Source organism: Eulemur rufifrons, chromosome 21, assembly GCF_041146395.1.
Source record: "Eulemur rufifrons isolate Redbay chromosome 21, OSU_ERuf_1, whole genome shotgun sequence".
Taxonomy (NCBI): domain Eukaryota; kingdom Metazoa; phylum Chordata; class Mammalia; order Primates; family Lemuridae; genus Eulemur; species Eulemur rufifrons.
In genome coordinates, this window is record NC_091003.1 from 21557347 (window position 1) to 21572844 (window position 15498).

Here is a 15498-nt window from a genome sequence, read left to right on the forward strand (position 1 = left end):
GTGAAGAAACAACTTTTGGTTTCATTGATTTCCTTTATTATTTTTCCATATTTTATTTATCTCTGCTCTAATCTTTTTTTTTTTTTTTTTTTTTAGACAGAGTCTCACTCTGTTGCCCAGGCTAGAGTGAGTGCTGTGGCGTCAGCCTAGCTCACAGCAACCTCAAACTCCTGGGCTTAAGCGATCCTTCTGCCTCAGCCTCCCAAGTAGCAGGGACTACAGGCATGTGCCACCATGCCCGGCTAATTTTTTCTATATATATTTTTAGTTGGCCAGGTAATTTCTTTCTATTTTTAGTAGAGACGGTGGTCTCGCTCTTGCTCAGGCTGGTCTTGAACTCCTGACCTCGAGTGATCCACCGGCCTCGGCCTCCCAGAGTGCTAGGATTACAGGTGTGAGCCACCACGCCTGGCCTCTGCTCTAACCTTTATTACTATTTGCTTCCCTCTGCTGGCTCTGCATTTTGTTTGCTATTCTTTTTTTAGTTCCTTAGTGTGTAAAGTTTGGTCAGTGGATTGAGAACTTAGTCATCTTCTTTAATGTGAGCATTTACAGCTGTAAATTCCTCTCTTACCACTGCTTTTGCTGCATCTCACAAGTTTTGGTATGCTGTGTTATTGTTTCATAGGACTCAGATATTTTCTAACTTCCCTTGTGATTTCTTTTTTGACCCACTGGTTAAGAATGTCTTCTTTAACTTCCACATATTTTTTTAATTTTCCAGTTTTCCTTTTGCTTCTGATTTCTAGTTTCATTCCATTATGATGGGAAAATAATACTTTGTGTGATTGTAATCTTTTTAAGTGGACTGAGACTTGTCTTGTGGTCTAACGTATGGTCTATCCTTGAGCATACCTTAGCCCTTTTTTTCTTTTGGGCACACTGTGGTCTGGCCACCCTACTCCACCCCACATGCCAGCAACAAAGCTGTGGCCTGGCAGGAAGGTGGCCTGCCAGAGCTGAGGGGCCCTGGAGAGCCTTGAGCCCAGCCACCTATCATCTTACAGGTAAGAAAACTGAGGGGCCAGAGGCTGCATCCAAGACTGCACAGGGGCTTGTGGGCCACATCCACGGAACCATTGCAAGTTCTCACCTGAGAGTCTCCCTGTGGCATCGGTAACGGTCACATGGAAACAAAACCCTCCATCCCAGGCTGATTCAAATGTTTACTGAGGCCAGACAGGGTGGCTCATGCCTTTAATCCTAGCACTCTGGGAGGCCGAGGCAGGAGGATTGCCTTAGGCCAGGAGTTCGAGACCAGCCTGAGCAAGAGTGAGGGGTGAGGAACCTGTGGCCTCAAGGCTACATGTAGCCCTCCAGATCCCCAAGTGCAGCCCCTCAACCATATCCAAACTCCATAAAACAAGTCCCTTTATTAAAAGGATTTGTTCTCTAAGTTAAGGATCCAGAAAGGCCACATCGGGGCCCAAGGCCGCAGGTTCTCTACCCCGGTGCCAGGCCTATCTCTAAAAAATTAGCCGGGTGTAGCAGCGTGTGCCTGTAGTCCCAGCCACCTGGGAGGCTGAGGCAGGAGGATCACTTGAGCCTAGGAGTTTGAGGTTGCAGTGAGCTGTGATGACGCCCCTACACTCTAGCCTGGGGGACAGAGGAAGACTGTGTCTCAAAAAAATAAAAAAAAAAAAAGATTCGATTCTACTCCTCTAGAACCACTTCCAGCACCAAAATCAGTCTGATCCAACCAGAGAAGCAGAACCAGTGGGGCACACATACTTAGAGACTTACTTACTGCAAAGAACTGACTTCAGTGACGGTGGGGGCAAGGCCGTAGGGAAGGCCGTGCGGCGGGGCGGCTGTGCACAGGCAGGATTTCTACCGGGCAGAGAAGCAGGGAAGCCTTCGCTCTGCTCTTTAGGCCTCTGACTGATCACGCTGGGTCCACCCAGATTACCCGGGATGATCTTACTCACTTAGTCACCCGAGTATGGGCTTTAGTCACATCTACAAAATGCCTTCGCCCAACATCTAGATTAGCGTCCGACTGAGTAAGCGGGGACTGGAGCCTAGCCAAGGTGACACAGCCAACGACTGCCCCACCTGCCGCAGCCACGCTGCAGGCCCAGGCACTCGGGGTCGGCCCTCACTCGCTCTCCACTGGCACACCGACTCCTCACTCAGGACTGGGGTGTCCCACCTGTCTAACTTCAAATCTACCTGCGCAAGCAGCGGGTGGGTGTCTTTTAAAAACTGAGGTAAAATTCACATAATATAAAATGAAACATTTTAAATTATACAAATCAGTGGCATTTAGAACATTCAAAATGTATTTACCATTTTTATCTAGTCCCCAAACATTTCCAATACGCTTGGAGGACACCTTATACCCATTAAGCAGTCACCCCCCACTCCACCTTCCCCATGCCCGAGGCATCTGAAAACCAGTCTGGACAATGGCTTGCCAGGTACCACTTGGACATGGTACCCATGCCGTGCTGGCTCACCCACCGGGGCAGAGGTGTCCCTGCACCCGAAGGCAGGCGGGGGCTGAGGACAGCTACTCTTTCAGGATGGTTGGGCTGTAGTTGGGTTTGACAGCTTCAGCAAGCTCCCGGGCGTACATCTCATACCTGCCCGTCATCTGAAAGCAAAACACAGACGCACTTTAGAAGTTCTCATTTTCTAAATGTCCCTCACCACATGCCGCCATATCTTGCCACTGGAGGGCAGCCTCGGGACAGGAATGTGTCAAGAAGGCTGGTAGACAGGAAGAGTTAAGACTAACAGAGGAACCCGTGTGACCCTCAGCACTGATTCTGGTGCTGTGGCGAAGTTCACAGATGACTCACACAGCCCGGCCTCGCCTGCTGTGACCCCTGTGACCTGTCTACCCGGGCGTGGTCTGTCCTGAAGCAGGGAGGAGGGATGTCCCCCACGGTCCTGCGGATCCCCAAAAGAGCAGCCTATGGCCCAGGTCACCAGCCAGGAGGGGAGAAGGCTCAGATTTGAATGGGAGTCTCCTGGCTGGGTCTGGAGGTCTGTCTCCTCCATGTGGCATGTCATCGTGGACACAGATGGAGGCTGGGCAGGGGACACACCTTCCCTCGCTCCTTCTAAAGGCCCTGACGTGAGCTCATGCCCATCCATCACCACAGCTGGGAAAGCCTCTGCTTCTAAGAAGTGTCTAATGAGAAAACTCTGTTCACTGCCTCTGGTGATACTTGTTAAAAGAGTTGGCTGGTGCTCTTGGCTCTGACCTCTGGTTTGGATGGAATCTTGCATTCATCTGAGCTGCTTAGGAAGAGAGACAGGTCAGATTTTCTCGTGCACAGCACCTCATTTGTCTGGCAAGGATCTGACGGTGTGGGATGTGCCCAAGGACCTACACACTCAGGAAAACAGGTTGGCAAGGCCTAGAGACCATGTCTGGCCAGACTGGAAGTCCTGGGGTCCTCCTGGTCACAATGGGCAATCATTCAATTAGAACAATGCAACATTTATTTGCATGTATGACTTGCTTATAAGTGGGTGCCAAGTTGGTGGAAATACTGCTGGACACTAATACAGCAAACCCCAAAGCCATGAGCCCCCTTCTGGGGGAAGGGGGTCCCAGGCCAGGAGGGCAGGCACCTACACTCCTCTTAGACTGCTGAGGTCACAGGGCACTAGGTCTCAAAGGCAGCATGGGCCCTTCGAGGGGAGCACTAGGCCTGGGGGCAGAAGGGGTTGCCTCCTGACTGAGCAAGGCAGTGGCACAGCCAGGCCGAGATTCCATTTCTCTGCATGACCCATTTCCCACTATTGTCAAGGCCTGGACTATGGAGCCTGGCCGCAGGCAGAACCAGACACACACATTTATCTTGTGATAAGTGTAGATGCCTGGAAAGGAAAAAGGATTAAAGAAGCCAATCCACTCTATTCTCTGGACAAATGAAATTGAGATTAATTTGTTTGAAGGCGCCCAGAATCTAAATCAGATGAGAGGAAGATTTACTGCGGCCTGCTGCTTGGGCATCATTTGACTCCATGGTTCCTCCCCAGGAACCAGCAGAGAGGCAGAGACCTGGCCCCCTGCTCAACCCAGGGCCCTTGGGTGGGGAGCTGGCAGCTCATGCTGCTAAGGGCAAACCGAGCAGCGGTGGTCCCCAGCCCAGAGAGCAGGATGGAGGCCAAAGCAGAGGAGCAGGGGAACAGCAGGGGACCTGGGGACCCACCTTGAAGTTCCAGACATCATTCATCTGCCGGCAGAGGTTGAGGTTGAGCTCGGCAACCAGCAGCCCATCCCGGTTACGGGACAGCCCAGGGGTCCGGCTGCCGTCAGGGGCTGCCACGTAGCTCGAGCCATAAAAGTAGCCAAAGTCACGGTGAGCTTTAAAGGAGCAAAGCAAAGCATTTGTGAACTTTTTTAAAAAAAATTTATTACTTATTTTTTTTTAGTAACGGGGTCTTATGTCACCCAGGCTGGAGTGTAGTGGTGCAAGAATAGCTCACTGCAGCCTCGAACTCCTAGGCTCAAATGATTCCCTGCCTCAGCCTTCCAAGTAGCTGGAACTACAGGCGCGCACCACCACACCTGGCTAATTTTTAAATTTTTTGTGGAGACGGGGTCTCACTATGTTGCCTAGGCTGGTCACATTCGTGTGCTTCTACAGATGCACCGTGGGCTCTGCAGAGGGACAGGCACCGCGAGGCACGCCCAGGACAAGGCGTCCTCACCACTCTCCCCAGCGTCTGCCAGATGCTGAGGCCAAAGGCCTGTCCTGCTCCTCAGGCCTGAAGGCCCAGCAGGTTGCTTCAAAGGTCCCCTCCTCAACTTACTCCCCTCTGCCCCTGGGAAAATTTCTAAATGTCACCCTTGTAGAGGTGTTGGCCCCCAACATCAGCTACCCATAGCCCCAGGGAGTCACATGACTCTGGGGGGCTTCCTGTGTGGTCCCACAGGTGAGCAGGAGGTTCTGCTCTCGCTTGCCTTGCCAGCCGTGTCACCCTCACCCTCCCTCCACGCCTCGGTGCCCTCGCCAGTCAGGGAGGGCTCAGCTCCCCACAGGTGAGTAAGGAGCAGGTGGGGCTGGGCCTAGTACAGCCCCAGACAGAGCAGGCGCCCAGTGGATGCTCATTTCCCTGCCTCTTCTGCACCTCTGTCGGCAGGCAGCTAACTGGGGTTGGAGACCCCGGAAGTCGGGGAGACCTCAAGTGGGGGCATCTGGGACCTTTTCAGGAAGTGTTTTCCTGGAAAAGTCCCGCTCAGCCCCTTCTGGCCTCCCAGGGGACACCCCTGAGTTAGTCCAGATACCCCCTTGCTGAGGGGACAACCCCCCACCCCCGCATCTTTGGCCAGAGATACGGGACCTGGGGGTGTGGGGCTCCCAGTGAGGCGAGTGGTATGTGCCCTCGGATCAAAAGAAGCTGTGGACTCTGGAAAACCCAAGGCAATCCATGCCGACGCTCTGGGCGTTTCTTTGGGTTGGGGGTGGGATAAGGACAAAGGAAAGGAGGGAGAGGGGTCTATGGGCTGGATGACAGCCCCTCCCTCTTTGAGGGAGCTCATGAAGGGCTCCCCCACATCCTCCTGGTCCATCTCCACACCAGTTCCGGGGGAGGGTTGGAGTTCGATCTGATCCCCAAGCCCAGGACTGCCTATCCACACCCCGGCCACAGTCAGACGCCCACGCCCCAGGCAATGAAGCAGAGAGGAGTCAGCACCACCTCCCAGGTGCCAGGTGTGTGACGTGACCTGTGGGGCAGACCCTGTCTCAAGGAAGCAGACGGAGAAGGGAGACCGAGGCCCACTCCTCAGTTGCAATGATCATGGAAATTCACAGAACATACCTTTCTTTCTGTCTCCAGAGGTAAACTCATTCGGGAAGTGCTCCTGCGAAGTAAGACGAAGATAAGAGGAACCTATAGGTGGCACCATCACTACAGTCATCCCCGATTACTTGGCCAGAACCCGCACAGCCCTCGGCTGAGGTGGAGTTAGCTCAGAAATGGTTCAAGTGAGATGGAATGGTCTGTACTCACTCAGCAATCAACAAGTGCTTATTAAATGTCCACCCAGTACTGGGCGGCAGGTGGGGAATTTGACAAGCAAGGTAAAGACCCACACTTTGTCTTTGGGGAGTTTGTAATCTGGAGAAGAGAAAGACACTGGGCGCAGACTGGTGCCAGGGCTGTGGAAGGCATCTGAGGCTGGCCCGCCTGCAGTAACAAACCCCCAGCCTGGGGTCTGCGAAGGCAGTGAGTGGGCGGTGGGTCCACACACTGCGTTCAGTATCCTCCCCAAAGCCCAATGGGAACCTACATCAAACTGCGATGGGCTTCCACAGGCTAATTAACATACCACGTTTCTTTATGTTGCCACAAATCAGATCGACTTAGCTTGGAAACCTTGGTTATCTCAGACTGACCAGAAGCTCTGATTAGAGTCTGACATCTGACTGATAAGATGAGGAAGAGGATTATTATGGAACAAATGCATTGTGTTTGGAAGTCACAGTTGTTCCCTGTTTGGGGTCAAGAGGAAAAATAAGAAACCACCACCACATCAAAGAGCCTTTCAAAATGGTTTCAGCTAAAAACAAAAACAGGAAAAAAAAATAGAAGGACATAATGATATCTTTAAAAATAAGAGACCAAGCCAGTTTCCCCCCCTTTTGGGGTCCCTAAGATTTGTGGCACATGCCCGGAGAGAATGGGGAGAAGAGGTATAACCTGTCCCCACCAGGGCCACCAGACGGCAGCTCCTCTCCTCAGCCAGACCTCGGGGACTTACCACACCCACACGGTTGATGGCACAGGTGAAGCAGTGATTGGCAATGGCTGCATTTCTGGCCTCGATAGGCCACAGGGACTCGCTGTAAGAGAGGAACAAGAGCAACTAGGTTGCCGACTTCCTGGCCAGACTTGGTAGATGCTCAGCCCTGAGCTGCAGCCTGACTGGTGGCTTTCCTGGGCCTGCAGTGGGGACAGCCAGGGAGACTCACTGCACCTGTGGGTCACCCCAAGCCTGCAAGCAGGCTGGCTTGTCCTCAGCACCTTGCCTGAGCCCGAGCAGCCTACTGGGGAGGAGCTGCTGCAGGCAGAAGCCACGTGGCTGTTTGTGGTCTGCTGGAAGAGCGGGACAGCCCTGGATCAACTCCTCGCCCTGAGCCTCGGTTCCCGTTTCTGACATGTCCTCAGAGGAAGACTGTGAGGACTCAATGGCCCTGCAGATGAAGCTCCACGTGGCAGAAGTTCCGTAACCGCTGCTTCTCACCTCCTTTCCGTCTCCTGGGAACCCACCTTTCAGGCCGGGCAGACCCTGTCCTGGTAAACGGCAGAGGGGAGCTGAGGGTCCAGCAGGCTTGTACAAGGCCCGTGAGGGCTGAGCATGGGCCCTAACTCCCACCCCAACTTTCCTACTCTGCTGTGCTGCCTCGCAAAGCAGACGCCAACGGGGGAAATTTCAGGCTGCGTAAACAAGGAACTTAGGTTAATGGGAGGGAGGGACAGATTCTGCAGCAGGGTCACCTCCTCTGGGCCTGTCCGTTTCCCAGTGCCTTCCCATTTTCCTCTCATGAACCCCTAGTCTCTGAGGAGGGGCTCCCTGGTTCTCTTACTGGCAAGGCAGAGGCACCCCACAGGCTCGGCTGAACTGTGGACCCTCCTCAGTCCAGCTCCCGAAAAGAGAGAGTGTGGTGGGAGACCCGGCCCTTCTCCAGCCCAACTAAGATGCGCCACGGAATCCTGGGCCTTTTCACGAACTATCTTGTGTCTGAGAAACATCACTAAGACTCTAGATCGACAGGGTAATGCCCACTGCGAAATGCTGAGTGACTGGGAGCAAAATGCCCTGGAATCTTCCTTCCTGTCAGTGTGCACCTGGTTTAAACCAGGGAGTAGGTGGAGGGGGTGGGTGCTTGTCACAAGCCTAATTCTCAGGAGGATTCATGAGTCTGGGGAAAAAAAAAAAAATCACAGGCTTGATTGAGGGGACTCATTTTGCTGCTTTTTTTCCCCCAGCTGCTAAGCCAAGCTGACAAAACTTTTCAGAAAGGATTTTTACAGAAACACACCAGTAAATGACATTTTCAGGAATTAAATAGGCTAAATCGTTTTAGGGCGATTGCCATAAAACATCTTTCTTGCGATTCTCCAGGGAGGTGTTCTGCGTAGGACTCAAACCCACAGCTGGCGATAAAATTTATGCTCTCAAAACCACCAAGGGAAAGGAAGTTGGGGTTCGTGAGAGCCCAGAGTGTGCGGGAATCGTGGAGAGTCTGAGGGCGGAACGGGGACATATGCCATATTCCCAGTGCAGAGTACACAAACCCCTAGCCATGATCACAGTGGGAAGGCGAAATGCACCCAGGGGACAGGACAGCGACTGTCCCATTAATGTACATACATGGCAGAGATCTCTGGCCACTCAGGCTGCAAGAGAGACATCCTGCGATTGTCAGGATGACACAATCAGTCCAAAAGCTCTTGAACTCTATTGTGTGCTTAGAACTGTGAGACGTAAAAATGAACGAGGACACCCTGCTGGCCCATAGCATGGTGCACACGTGTGTGCGTGCCTGTCTCTGATACAAGGGCAGAAGATGGTTCTGGAAGTTGTGATCTGATGCTTGTGTGCAGCTGGTAGGATTTGCCCAGCATTGTGCTTCAGAAAACTTATCAATTCCACAAATAATCATTTATGATTTTAAGAAAGTCACCCAGAATCCTACCTTTCTAATAAACCACCTGTTGCCATTTTCTCACACTCCATAATCGTCCTTCTCCACAGGTAAAAAATATTTTCAGAGTTCTGACCACAGCCTGGATACATCTTTTTCTTGCTCAGACTTTTGTCATGATGCTGCATTACCTCCATAATGGCTTTATTTTTTATTTTTTTGGAGACAGAGTCTTGCTCTGTCACCCAGGCTAGAGTGCAGTGGCATCATCATAGCTTACTGTAGCCTCAAACTCCTGGGCTCAACCGATCCTCCCACCTCGGCCTCCCAGAGTGCTAGGATTACATGCGTGAGCCACTGCACCTGGCCTATAATGACACTTTTTAGTGGCTGTACAACCACCCTTGGAAGAGATGGGCCACAGTGTACTCAGCCGGAACACGGCCCCTACTGCCAGCTTTTCTCCTGTCGTAAATAACGTTGCCACGAACACCTTTCCGTGAACATGCATCGGCTTTCCCTCCTCTTTTCCATCTCTTTCTCAGGCTACAGTTTGAGGAGTATCACGGTCTGGTCAAAGGGCGTGAGCATTTTAGGAGCTCAGGAAACACACTGCTTTACAAATGCTGTTACAGTTTTTACTGCCAGCCTCATTACACCCTGGAAAGCCAAGGTTTGTGTGATTCTTGGCTGAGGAAGGAAAATCAATCATTTTTAATAAGCCTAATAGGCTGCTGAGGACATAAGCAGTTATGTGCATATTGCCCTGGGATGCTTCTGTTTGCTTAACTGGGGCTAATAAAAAAAAAAAAAAACCCAAGATAGTCGAGTCGAGAGGGACTCTGCACACACGAAGCAGGTGGCTGAGTCTGCGGCCACAGCTTTGCCTATGGTGCCCAGGGGATGGGCTTCAGGTTCTTCTAGGGACCCCTGCGGGGAGATGGGGCTCACCAAATGTCTTAAACATAGCTGGCAAGAGGGGGCTGCTCTACGGGGTGGCCCCAAGGTTGTCCCCAGGCCGGGTGACTGGATGATCAGTAATTATCCCACCCACAACTGCCAGTGGATACCGTCACGGATGACCAAGCCACCATGTGTCTCCAGTATGTTCTCTGAGGGGAGATCAAGGCCTGATTTTCCTCTTCTAGCCAACAGCACCCCTCCTGATCATGGCCCAGACCTCCAGGTGAACGGACAGGACAGTGGACCTGAGGTAAGAGACGGGGGTTTGCATCTTGGCTGGGTAAGGGATCAGGCTGTGCAAACTCTGAATGCAGAGGTGTCACTCTTGAGAAGGGGGCACCGTTCTAAAAAGAGAAGGTAAAGTGAACGATCCATTCTGACTTTAGAAGAAACCCGACGGAAATTTAGTCGGGAGTGAGGACAAGAGAGACAGGTGTGGGTTGGCAGAGCTGCCCACCAGAACTCCCCCTGCACACCCCTGCCCTGCTGGGACACTGGCAACTGAGACCACAGAGAGTGAAAGCCAGCACTGCCTGCTCCAGGAATCCTGCTTTGGAGGAAGTGAGATGGGAGAAAAATATTTGCACATAAATTCCTAGAGCTATTACTTGTAATGATGCAAAACTGGAAAGCACCCAAAGGCTCAGCTGCTGGGGAAGAGAGGAGCAGCAGCACAGTCACGCAGGCCCAGCTCGGCTCGCCGGCCGCACTTACTAAATGAGGGGCCCCGGGGGTCCTGCCCAGGAGCTTGCAGGCTGCCAGTGCACCCCTTCCCCGGCTCTGCCTTGACCAGAGCAGTTCTATCTATTTAGGGGTGAGGCTAACACCGAAAGACCTGCTGTTGTTAGGTGTTTAAAAAGAAAACACTTCGCTGGTTAAAAATATGTTTCCTTGACTGATACCTTAAGGATCCTCTTGGCTCTGACTCCTCATCTGCTCTTTCTCTCGCCCAAACGCCTGCAGACTTGAGGACCGGGAACCTGCAGTTCCCCGTCCAGGAGCTAACGCTGGCCACCCACCTAGTATTTTCTAGGCCCTTAGATGTGAGGCTTTTTGAATCCTGACCACTGCGGGGGAGGGTGGAGGCTGTTACACATTTTCATCTCAGAGTTCAGCATCATAGCTAAGGCTGGTGTTTGACAGTACAGTGGCTCTTCCGGGAGGCAGGGGGTTGTTAATTGTCATCTTGAGAATTCTTTTCGCTGGAAACCTGGTCAAAGGAACAATATACAACCCCGGGGCTCAGCTCTGTTAGATATCCTGGTGGCTGTGCCTGCTGGCTGCAGTTTATCAAAACCACCTCTGAGCCCTGCTGCCTGGCCTCGGGCCTGAGGTGGCTGGGCGCCAGGGAGCCCCCTCGACCCTGCCCACCAAGTGACCTGAGTATTCCGATGGTCGCCGAGGGGTTGAAGATGATCTCGGCCCCGTTGATGCTGTACATGAGCCAGTTGAGGGGGTGGTGCCGCCCGTAGCAAATGTTCACAGCGATCCTTCCGAATGGCGTCTGGAACACGGGGTGGCCCAGGTTCCCCTCCATGTAGTAAGTTGACTGAAAAATAAAGGGCCACATAGTCATGCCTCTGACCTATAAAATTTCCCTTTCCTTAGACTTGGCAGAAAAAATGAAGTATCACCAGAAGTCCAAAAGTAACACTCTTGAGTGTGACTCTACTGTAAGTTCAAGACTTTCAGTGTGTTGAAAACAATAAATAACCCCAGACACAATAACAAGTCAACCCCAAGGGGAAATCGCCAGGGCTTAGGCAGTTACCCACAATCTCCTTTGTGACATGTCAAGAAAATCCCCAAAGCAACCTTCCACACTATTTCAAGGACAAACTCTGCTGAGGTTTCAAGCATGGTACAACTACAAGGCTCAGGTTTGGTCGATGATTGATCAGTGTCCTCACCAAGCCACACGTTCTTATCTAGAATGCTGGCGCTGAAGGGACCCGGAACTCACCCAGAACAACCCTCCTGCTCAGAGGAGAAAACTGCCTCCCGAGTGGGCGTGTGACTTGCCCAGCTGATTAAGGCCAAGTCTGCGAGTGGAACCCACACTCTGAAAGTACTCTTTTTCCATAAAGCACATTGGGCATCCTACCTGGGGTTAGGACATCCTTGCAGGGCAGGCAGACTGGACCCTGAATTCCCACTCCTGCCTCTCTGCCTGCCCCCTCGAGGTGGGGTGCTGGCTTTGGGACAGAACTGAAGGAGGCTAGAGGGTGAGCTGGGGTCTCAAACAGATCTGCTCCTGGAGCCTTGCACCCATTAATTTCAAAATTGTCCAGGGTCAAGCAGCAACCAGGATGTGCGCACATGGTGGACATCAGAGCAGATCCTGCTGCACTGGGACAGGCCCTGCACTATCTGCAGGGAGCTAAAGATTAATCCCAGGGTAAACAGGTGAGGGGCACATCTTCCTGCCCCCACCTCCGGCTGTTACTGAGAAATGCTGGGTTCTTCTTTCTCCCCAGGGAACCTCACCTAGCCCTGCAGACTGTTTCTTGTCCGCCTGACCAGCCTGAGAGTGGCCGGGGTGCCCATGGTTGAGGACATAGGTCAGAGGACTGGGGATACCACATCCTGAGCAACTGTATCAATTGCAAATCAACTTGATTTAATATCTTAGGCATTAGGTGGAGTTCATTTCCCTCCTTCAAACATCCACCCCCCTATGTTACCCACCCATGGATTGGCATTAACCAATCAGAACAGCCCCTCTGACTTATGCCCTGATGATGGGCACAAGAAGCCGCACGTAAATGCACTCATACCCGGACATGCACATCATGCACATTCACCCACTGTCACCTGACACACAGACACGGCCCACTCAAACCCCATGTGAGCCACAGACAAGGAATGCTCCAAACAAGGACTAGACCGTGGCAGCTAGGAGCTCAGACCGTCAAAGGGGCCGCAGGAACCACTTCATGCTTGAGCACTATTTATTTTGGTTTTAATGTATATAATGCTTACTTCAAAGATACTTCAGGACACCAAATTAGGTTACACACACACACACACACACACACACACACACAGTGTTAAAGGTGCTTGGGACTCACCTGAGAGTCCCACCTGAATCCTGTCTGCCCGTGTGATGTAGGGCAGTGTCAGGAGACCCTCAGAGCACCGCGGCCACACAGCGCTCCAGTGAGCGTGCGTGACGTGGAGCACGCTCCCACACAGATCCTGCTTCACCCACAGAAAGGCCCGCAGAGATGTGCACACAGAGGGCTGAGTGAGGCGGGCCAGCCATCTGATGGGTGGCTCACCTCGTTGAAGTCACCCACTCTGGGGATGTGGTTCTTCCTGGTTTTTCCCAGGACTGCTCCAGAATTGGAGATCACCACGGCTGTGTTCCACAGAACATCCCCATGCTCTTCGTCTCGTTCTAGGATGGGGGACACCACCACCATGTCATGCTTCTTTGCCAGCTGGAGAAACGATGAATATAGCAAGTCTCACTTTCAACCAATTGTTGCAGTTTTTTTTTATTGGAAAACAATTCAATGATCCTACTAAATAGTTAGGCTGAGGTCAGAGCTATCACTTGGATTTGTTGTTTGGAATATTAAATACCGTGTTGCCCTGATGCTCAAGCTCAGCTAAATAAGAATAGTCACTGTCTTTGTGCACAGCTGGTGTGATTACAAAATGGTGCACCTGCTCTAGAAAAGCATATGGAGGTTCCTCAAAAAGTTAAACACAGAATTGCTATATGATCTGGGAATCCCAATTCTGGGTATATATCCAAAACAATTGAAAACAGAATCTCAAAAGATCTTCATACCCTCATGTTCATAGCAGCATTATTCACAATAGCCAAGAGATGGAAGCAACTCAAATGTCCACTGACAGATGAATGGATCAACCAAATGTGGTACATACATACAAGGGACTATTATTCATCCTTGGCAAGGAAGGAAATCCTGGCACATGCTACAACACAGATGAACCTTGGGGACATGATGCTATTAACAAATGAAATAAGCCAGTCACAAAAAGACAAAAACCGTATGATTCTGACTGGGTGCAGTGGCCCACGCCTGTTATCCTAACACCCTGGGAGGCCGAGGCGGGAGGATCGCTTGAGCTCAGGAGTTCAAGACCAGCCTGAGCAAGAGCGAGACCCCGTCTCTATTAAAAATAGAAAAATTAGCCGGGTGTGGTAGTGTAAGCCTGTAGTCCCAGCTACTCAGGAGGCTGAGGCAGGAGGATCGCTTGAGCCCAGGAGTTTGAGGTTGCTGTGAGCTACAATGATGCCACGCACTCCACCCAGGGTGACAGAGCGAGACTCTGTCTCAAAAAACACAAACAAAACAACCCCCCCCCAAACCAGTTTGATTCCACTTATATAAGGTACCTAGAGTAGTCACATTCACAGAAACAGAACGTAGAATGGTGGTTGCCACGGGCTGGGGGAATGGGAAACTATTGTTTAACAGGTAGGTATAGAGTCTCAGACTTGTAAGATGCAAAAGTTGTGAAGATCTATTGCACAACAATGTGAATATACTTTACATTACTGAACTGTATGCTTAAAAATGGTTAAAAAGGTAAATTTTATATGCTTTTTACCACAGTAAAAAAAAGAATAGTCAGGCACAGTGGCTCACGCCTATAATCCCAGCACTTTCAGAGGCTGAGGCAAAAAGATCACTTGAGACCAGGAGTTTAAGCCCAGCCTGGGCAACAGAGCAAGACTCTGTCTCAAAAAAAAAAAAAAAAAAAAAGAATAATCATACTTTTCATCTATACCCTCCATAAAGCTCTTTGATACCAAATTCCTTTTGTCTCAAATAAGGACATCAGGACCTGGTGCCCCAGCTGGTCATCTGTCCTCAACTCTAATTAGCCCATCATTACCTCTGGCCTTAATGACGGGAGAGAGAGAAACGCACACTCAGAAGGCAACGCTAGGAGCCATGCTAAGGGTGGCCTCAGGCCCCGTTCTGCATCAGGACAGACAAGGTGTCCCCCAGCACCAGCTCCCATCCCTCCTCCAGCCCTGGTTCAGGCTTTACCTGCAGAAGCCCCTAACGAGTCCCCTCCTCTTCTCCCCATGGCAAGGATCAACAACCTGGTGAATGAGGGAATTTTTTCTCTATAGCCTGAGAACACCGAGGTTTGGAATCACAGCTCAGTACTGACTAAGTCACTGTGATTACAGCTCTGCCCCAAACCCCCTAAGTATATGTATATAGTCTGAATACAGAGAAAAGAGTCTCTTGTTAGAGGTAAGAATAAGGATAAATTACCATTTGCCACCTCTTGGAATGTTATGGGTTTTTCTGATAACAGTTTTACTAACATGTAATTCACATAGCATAAAATTCACCCTTTTTAAAAAAACAAGTCAAGTGCAGTAGTGAGAAGGGGGAAAGGGTAGAACAAGGAGTCACTCATTTAAACCATACACTTCAGTGGGTTTTAGTATATTCTCAGAGTTGTGCAACCATCACCACAATCTAATTTTAGAACATTTTCATCACCCTGAACGGAAACCTTGTACCCATTAGCAGTCACTTCCCTTCTCCCCTCACCCCCAGCCGCTGGCAACCACTAATCTGCTTTCTGTCTCCATGGATTTGCCTATTCTGGACAGTTCATATAAGTGCAATCATACAACAGGTATTATGAGGTTTTAATAAAAAAAAAAATAAAAACTAATTTCTACATTGATGAGACAGGCCATGCACTGAAGCTTCTGTGAGCCAAGCAAGCTGCAACACAGTAGGCAGAGCCCTGGACCAGGAGTCCACGCGTGCCAGCTCTGCCACTCACTCGCTGTGGAACTGAGCATAGAAGGCACCTCCAAACCACCCTCCCTAGGCTGCAGCTCCCTCGCCTGAAAAGCCACTAAAGGCCCTCTGCCTCTGAAACTTTAACTTTTTTTATTTTTATATTTTTA

General features: G+C 50.9%; 1 protein-coding gene across 1 annotated transcript in view; it reads right to left on the bottom strand.

Annotated features, from left to right (window-relative positions):
• Nucleotides 1-2138: 2138 nt before the first annotated feature.
• Nucleotides 2139-15498, bottom strand: part of UPB1 (beta-ureidopropionase 1) — a 32007-nt gene continuing 18647 nt past the window's right edge. Inside the window, exons 5-10 of the mRNA XM_069496802.1 lie at nucleotides 12860-13021; nucleotides 10958-11127; nucleotides 6728-6809; nucleotides 5785-5827; nucleotides 4170-4324; nucleotides 2139-2596 (exon numbers count right to left, since the gene is read on the bottom strand). Coding sequence (XP_069352903.1) covers nucleotides 2513-2596; nucleotides 4170-4324; nucleotides 5785-5827; nucleotides 6728-6809; nucleotides 10958-11127; nucleotides 12860-13021 — 696 coding nt within the window. The 3' untranslated portion in view covers nucleotides 2139-2512. The remainder of the gene's footprint in view (nucleotides 2597-4169; nucleotides 4325-5784; nucleotides 5828-6727; nucleotides 6810-10957; nucleotides 11128-12859; nucleotides 13022-15498) is intronic.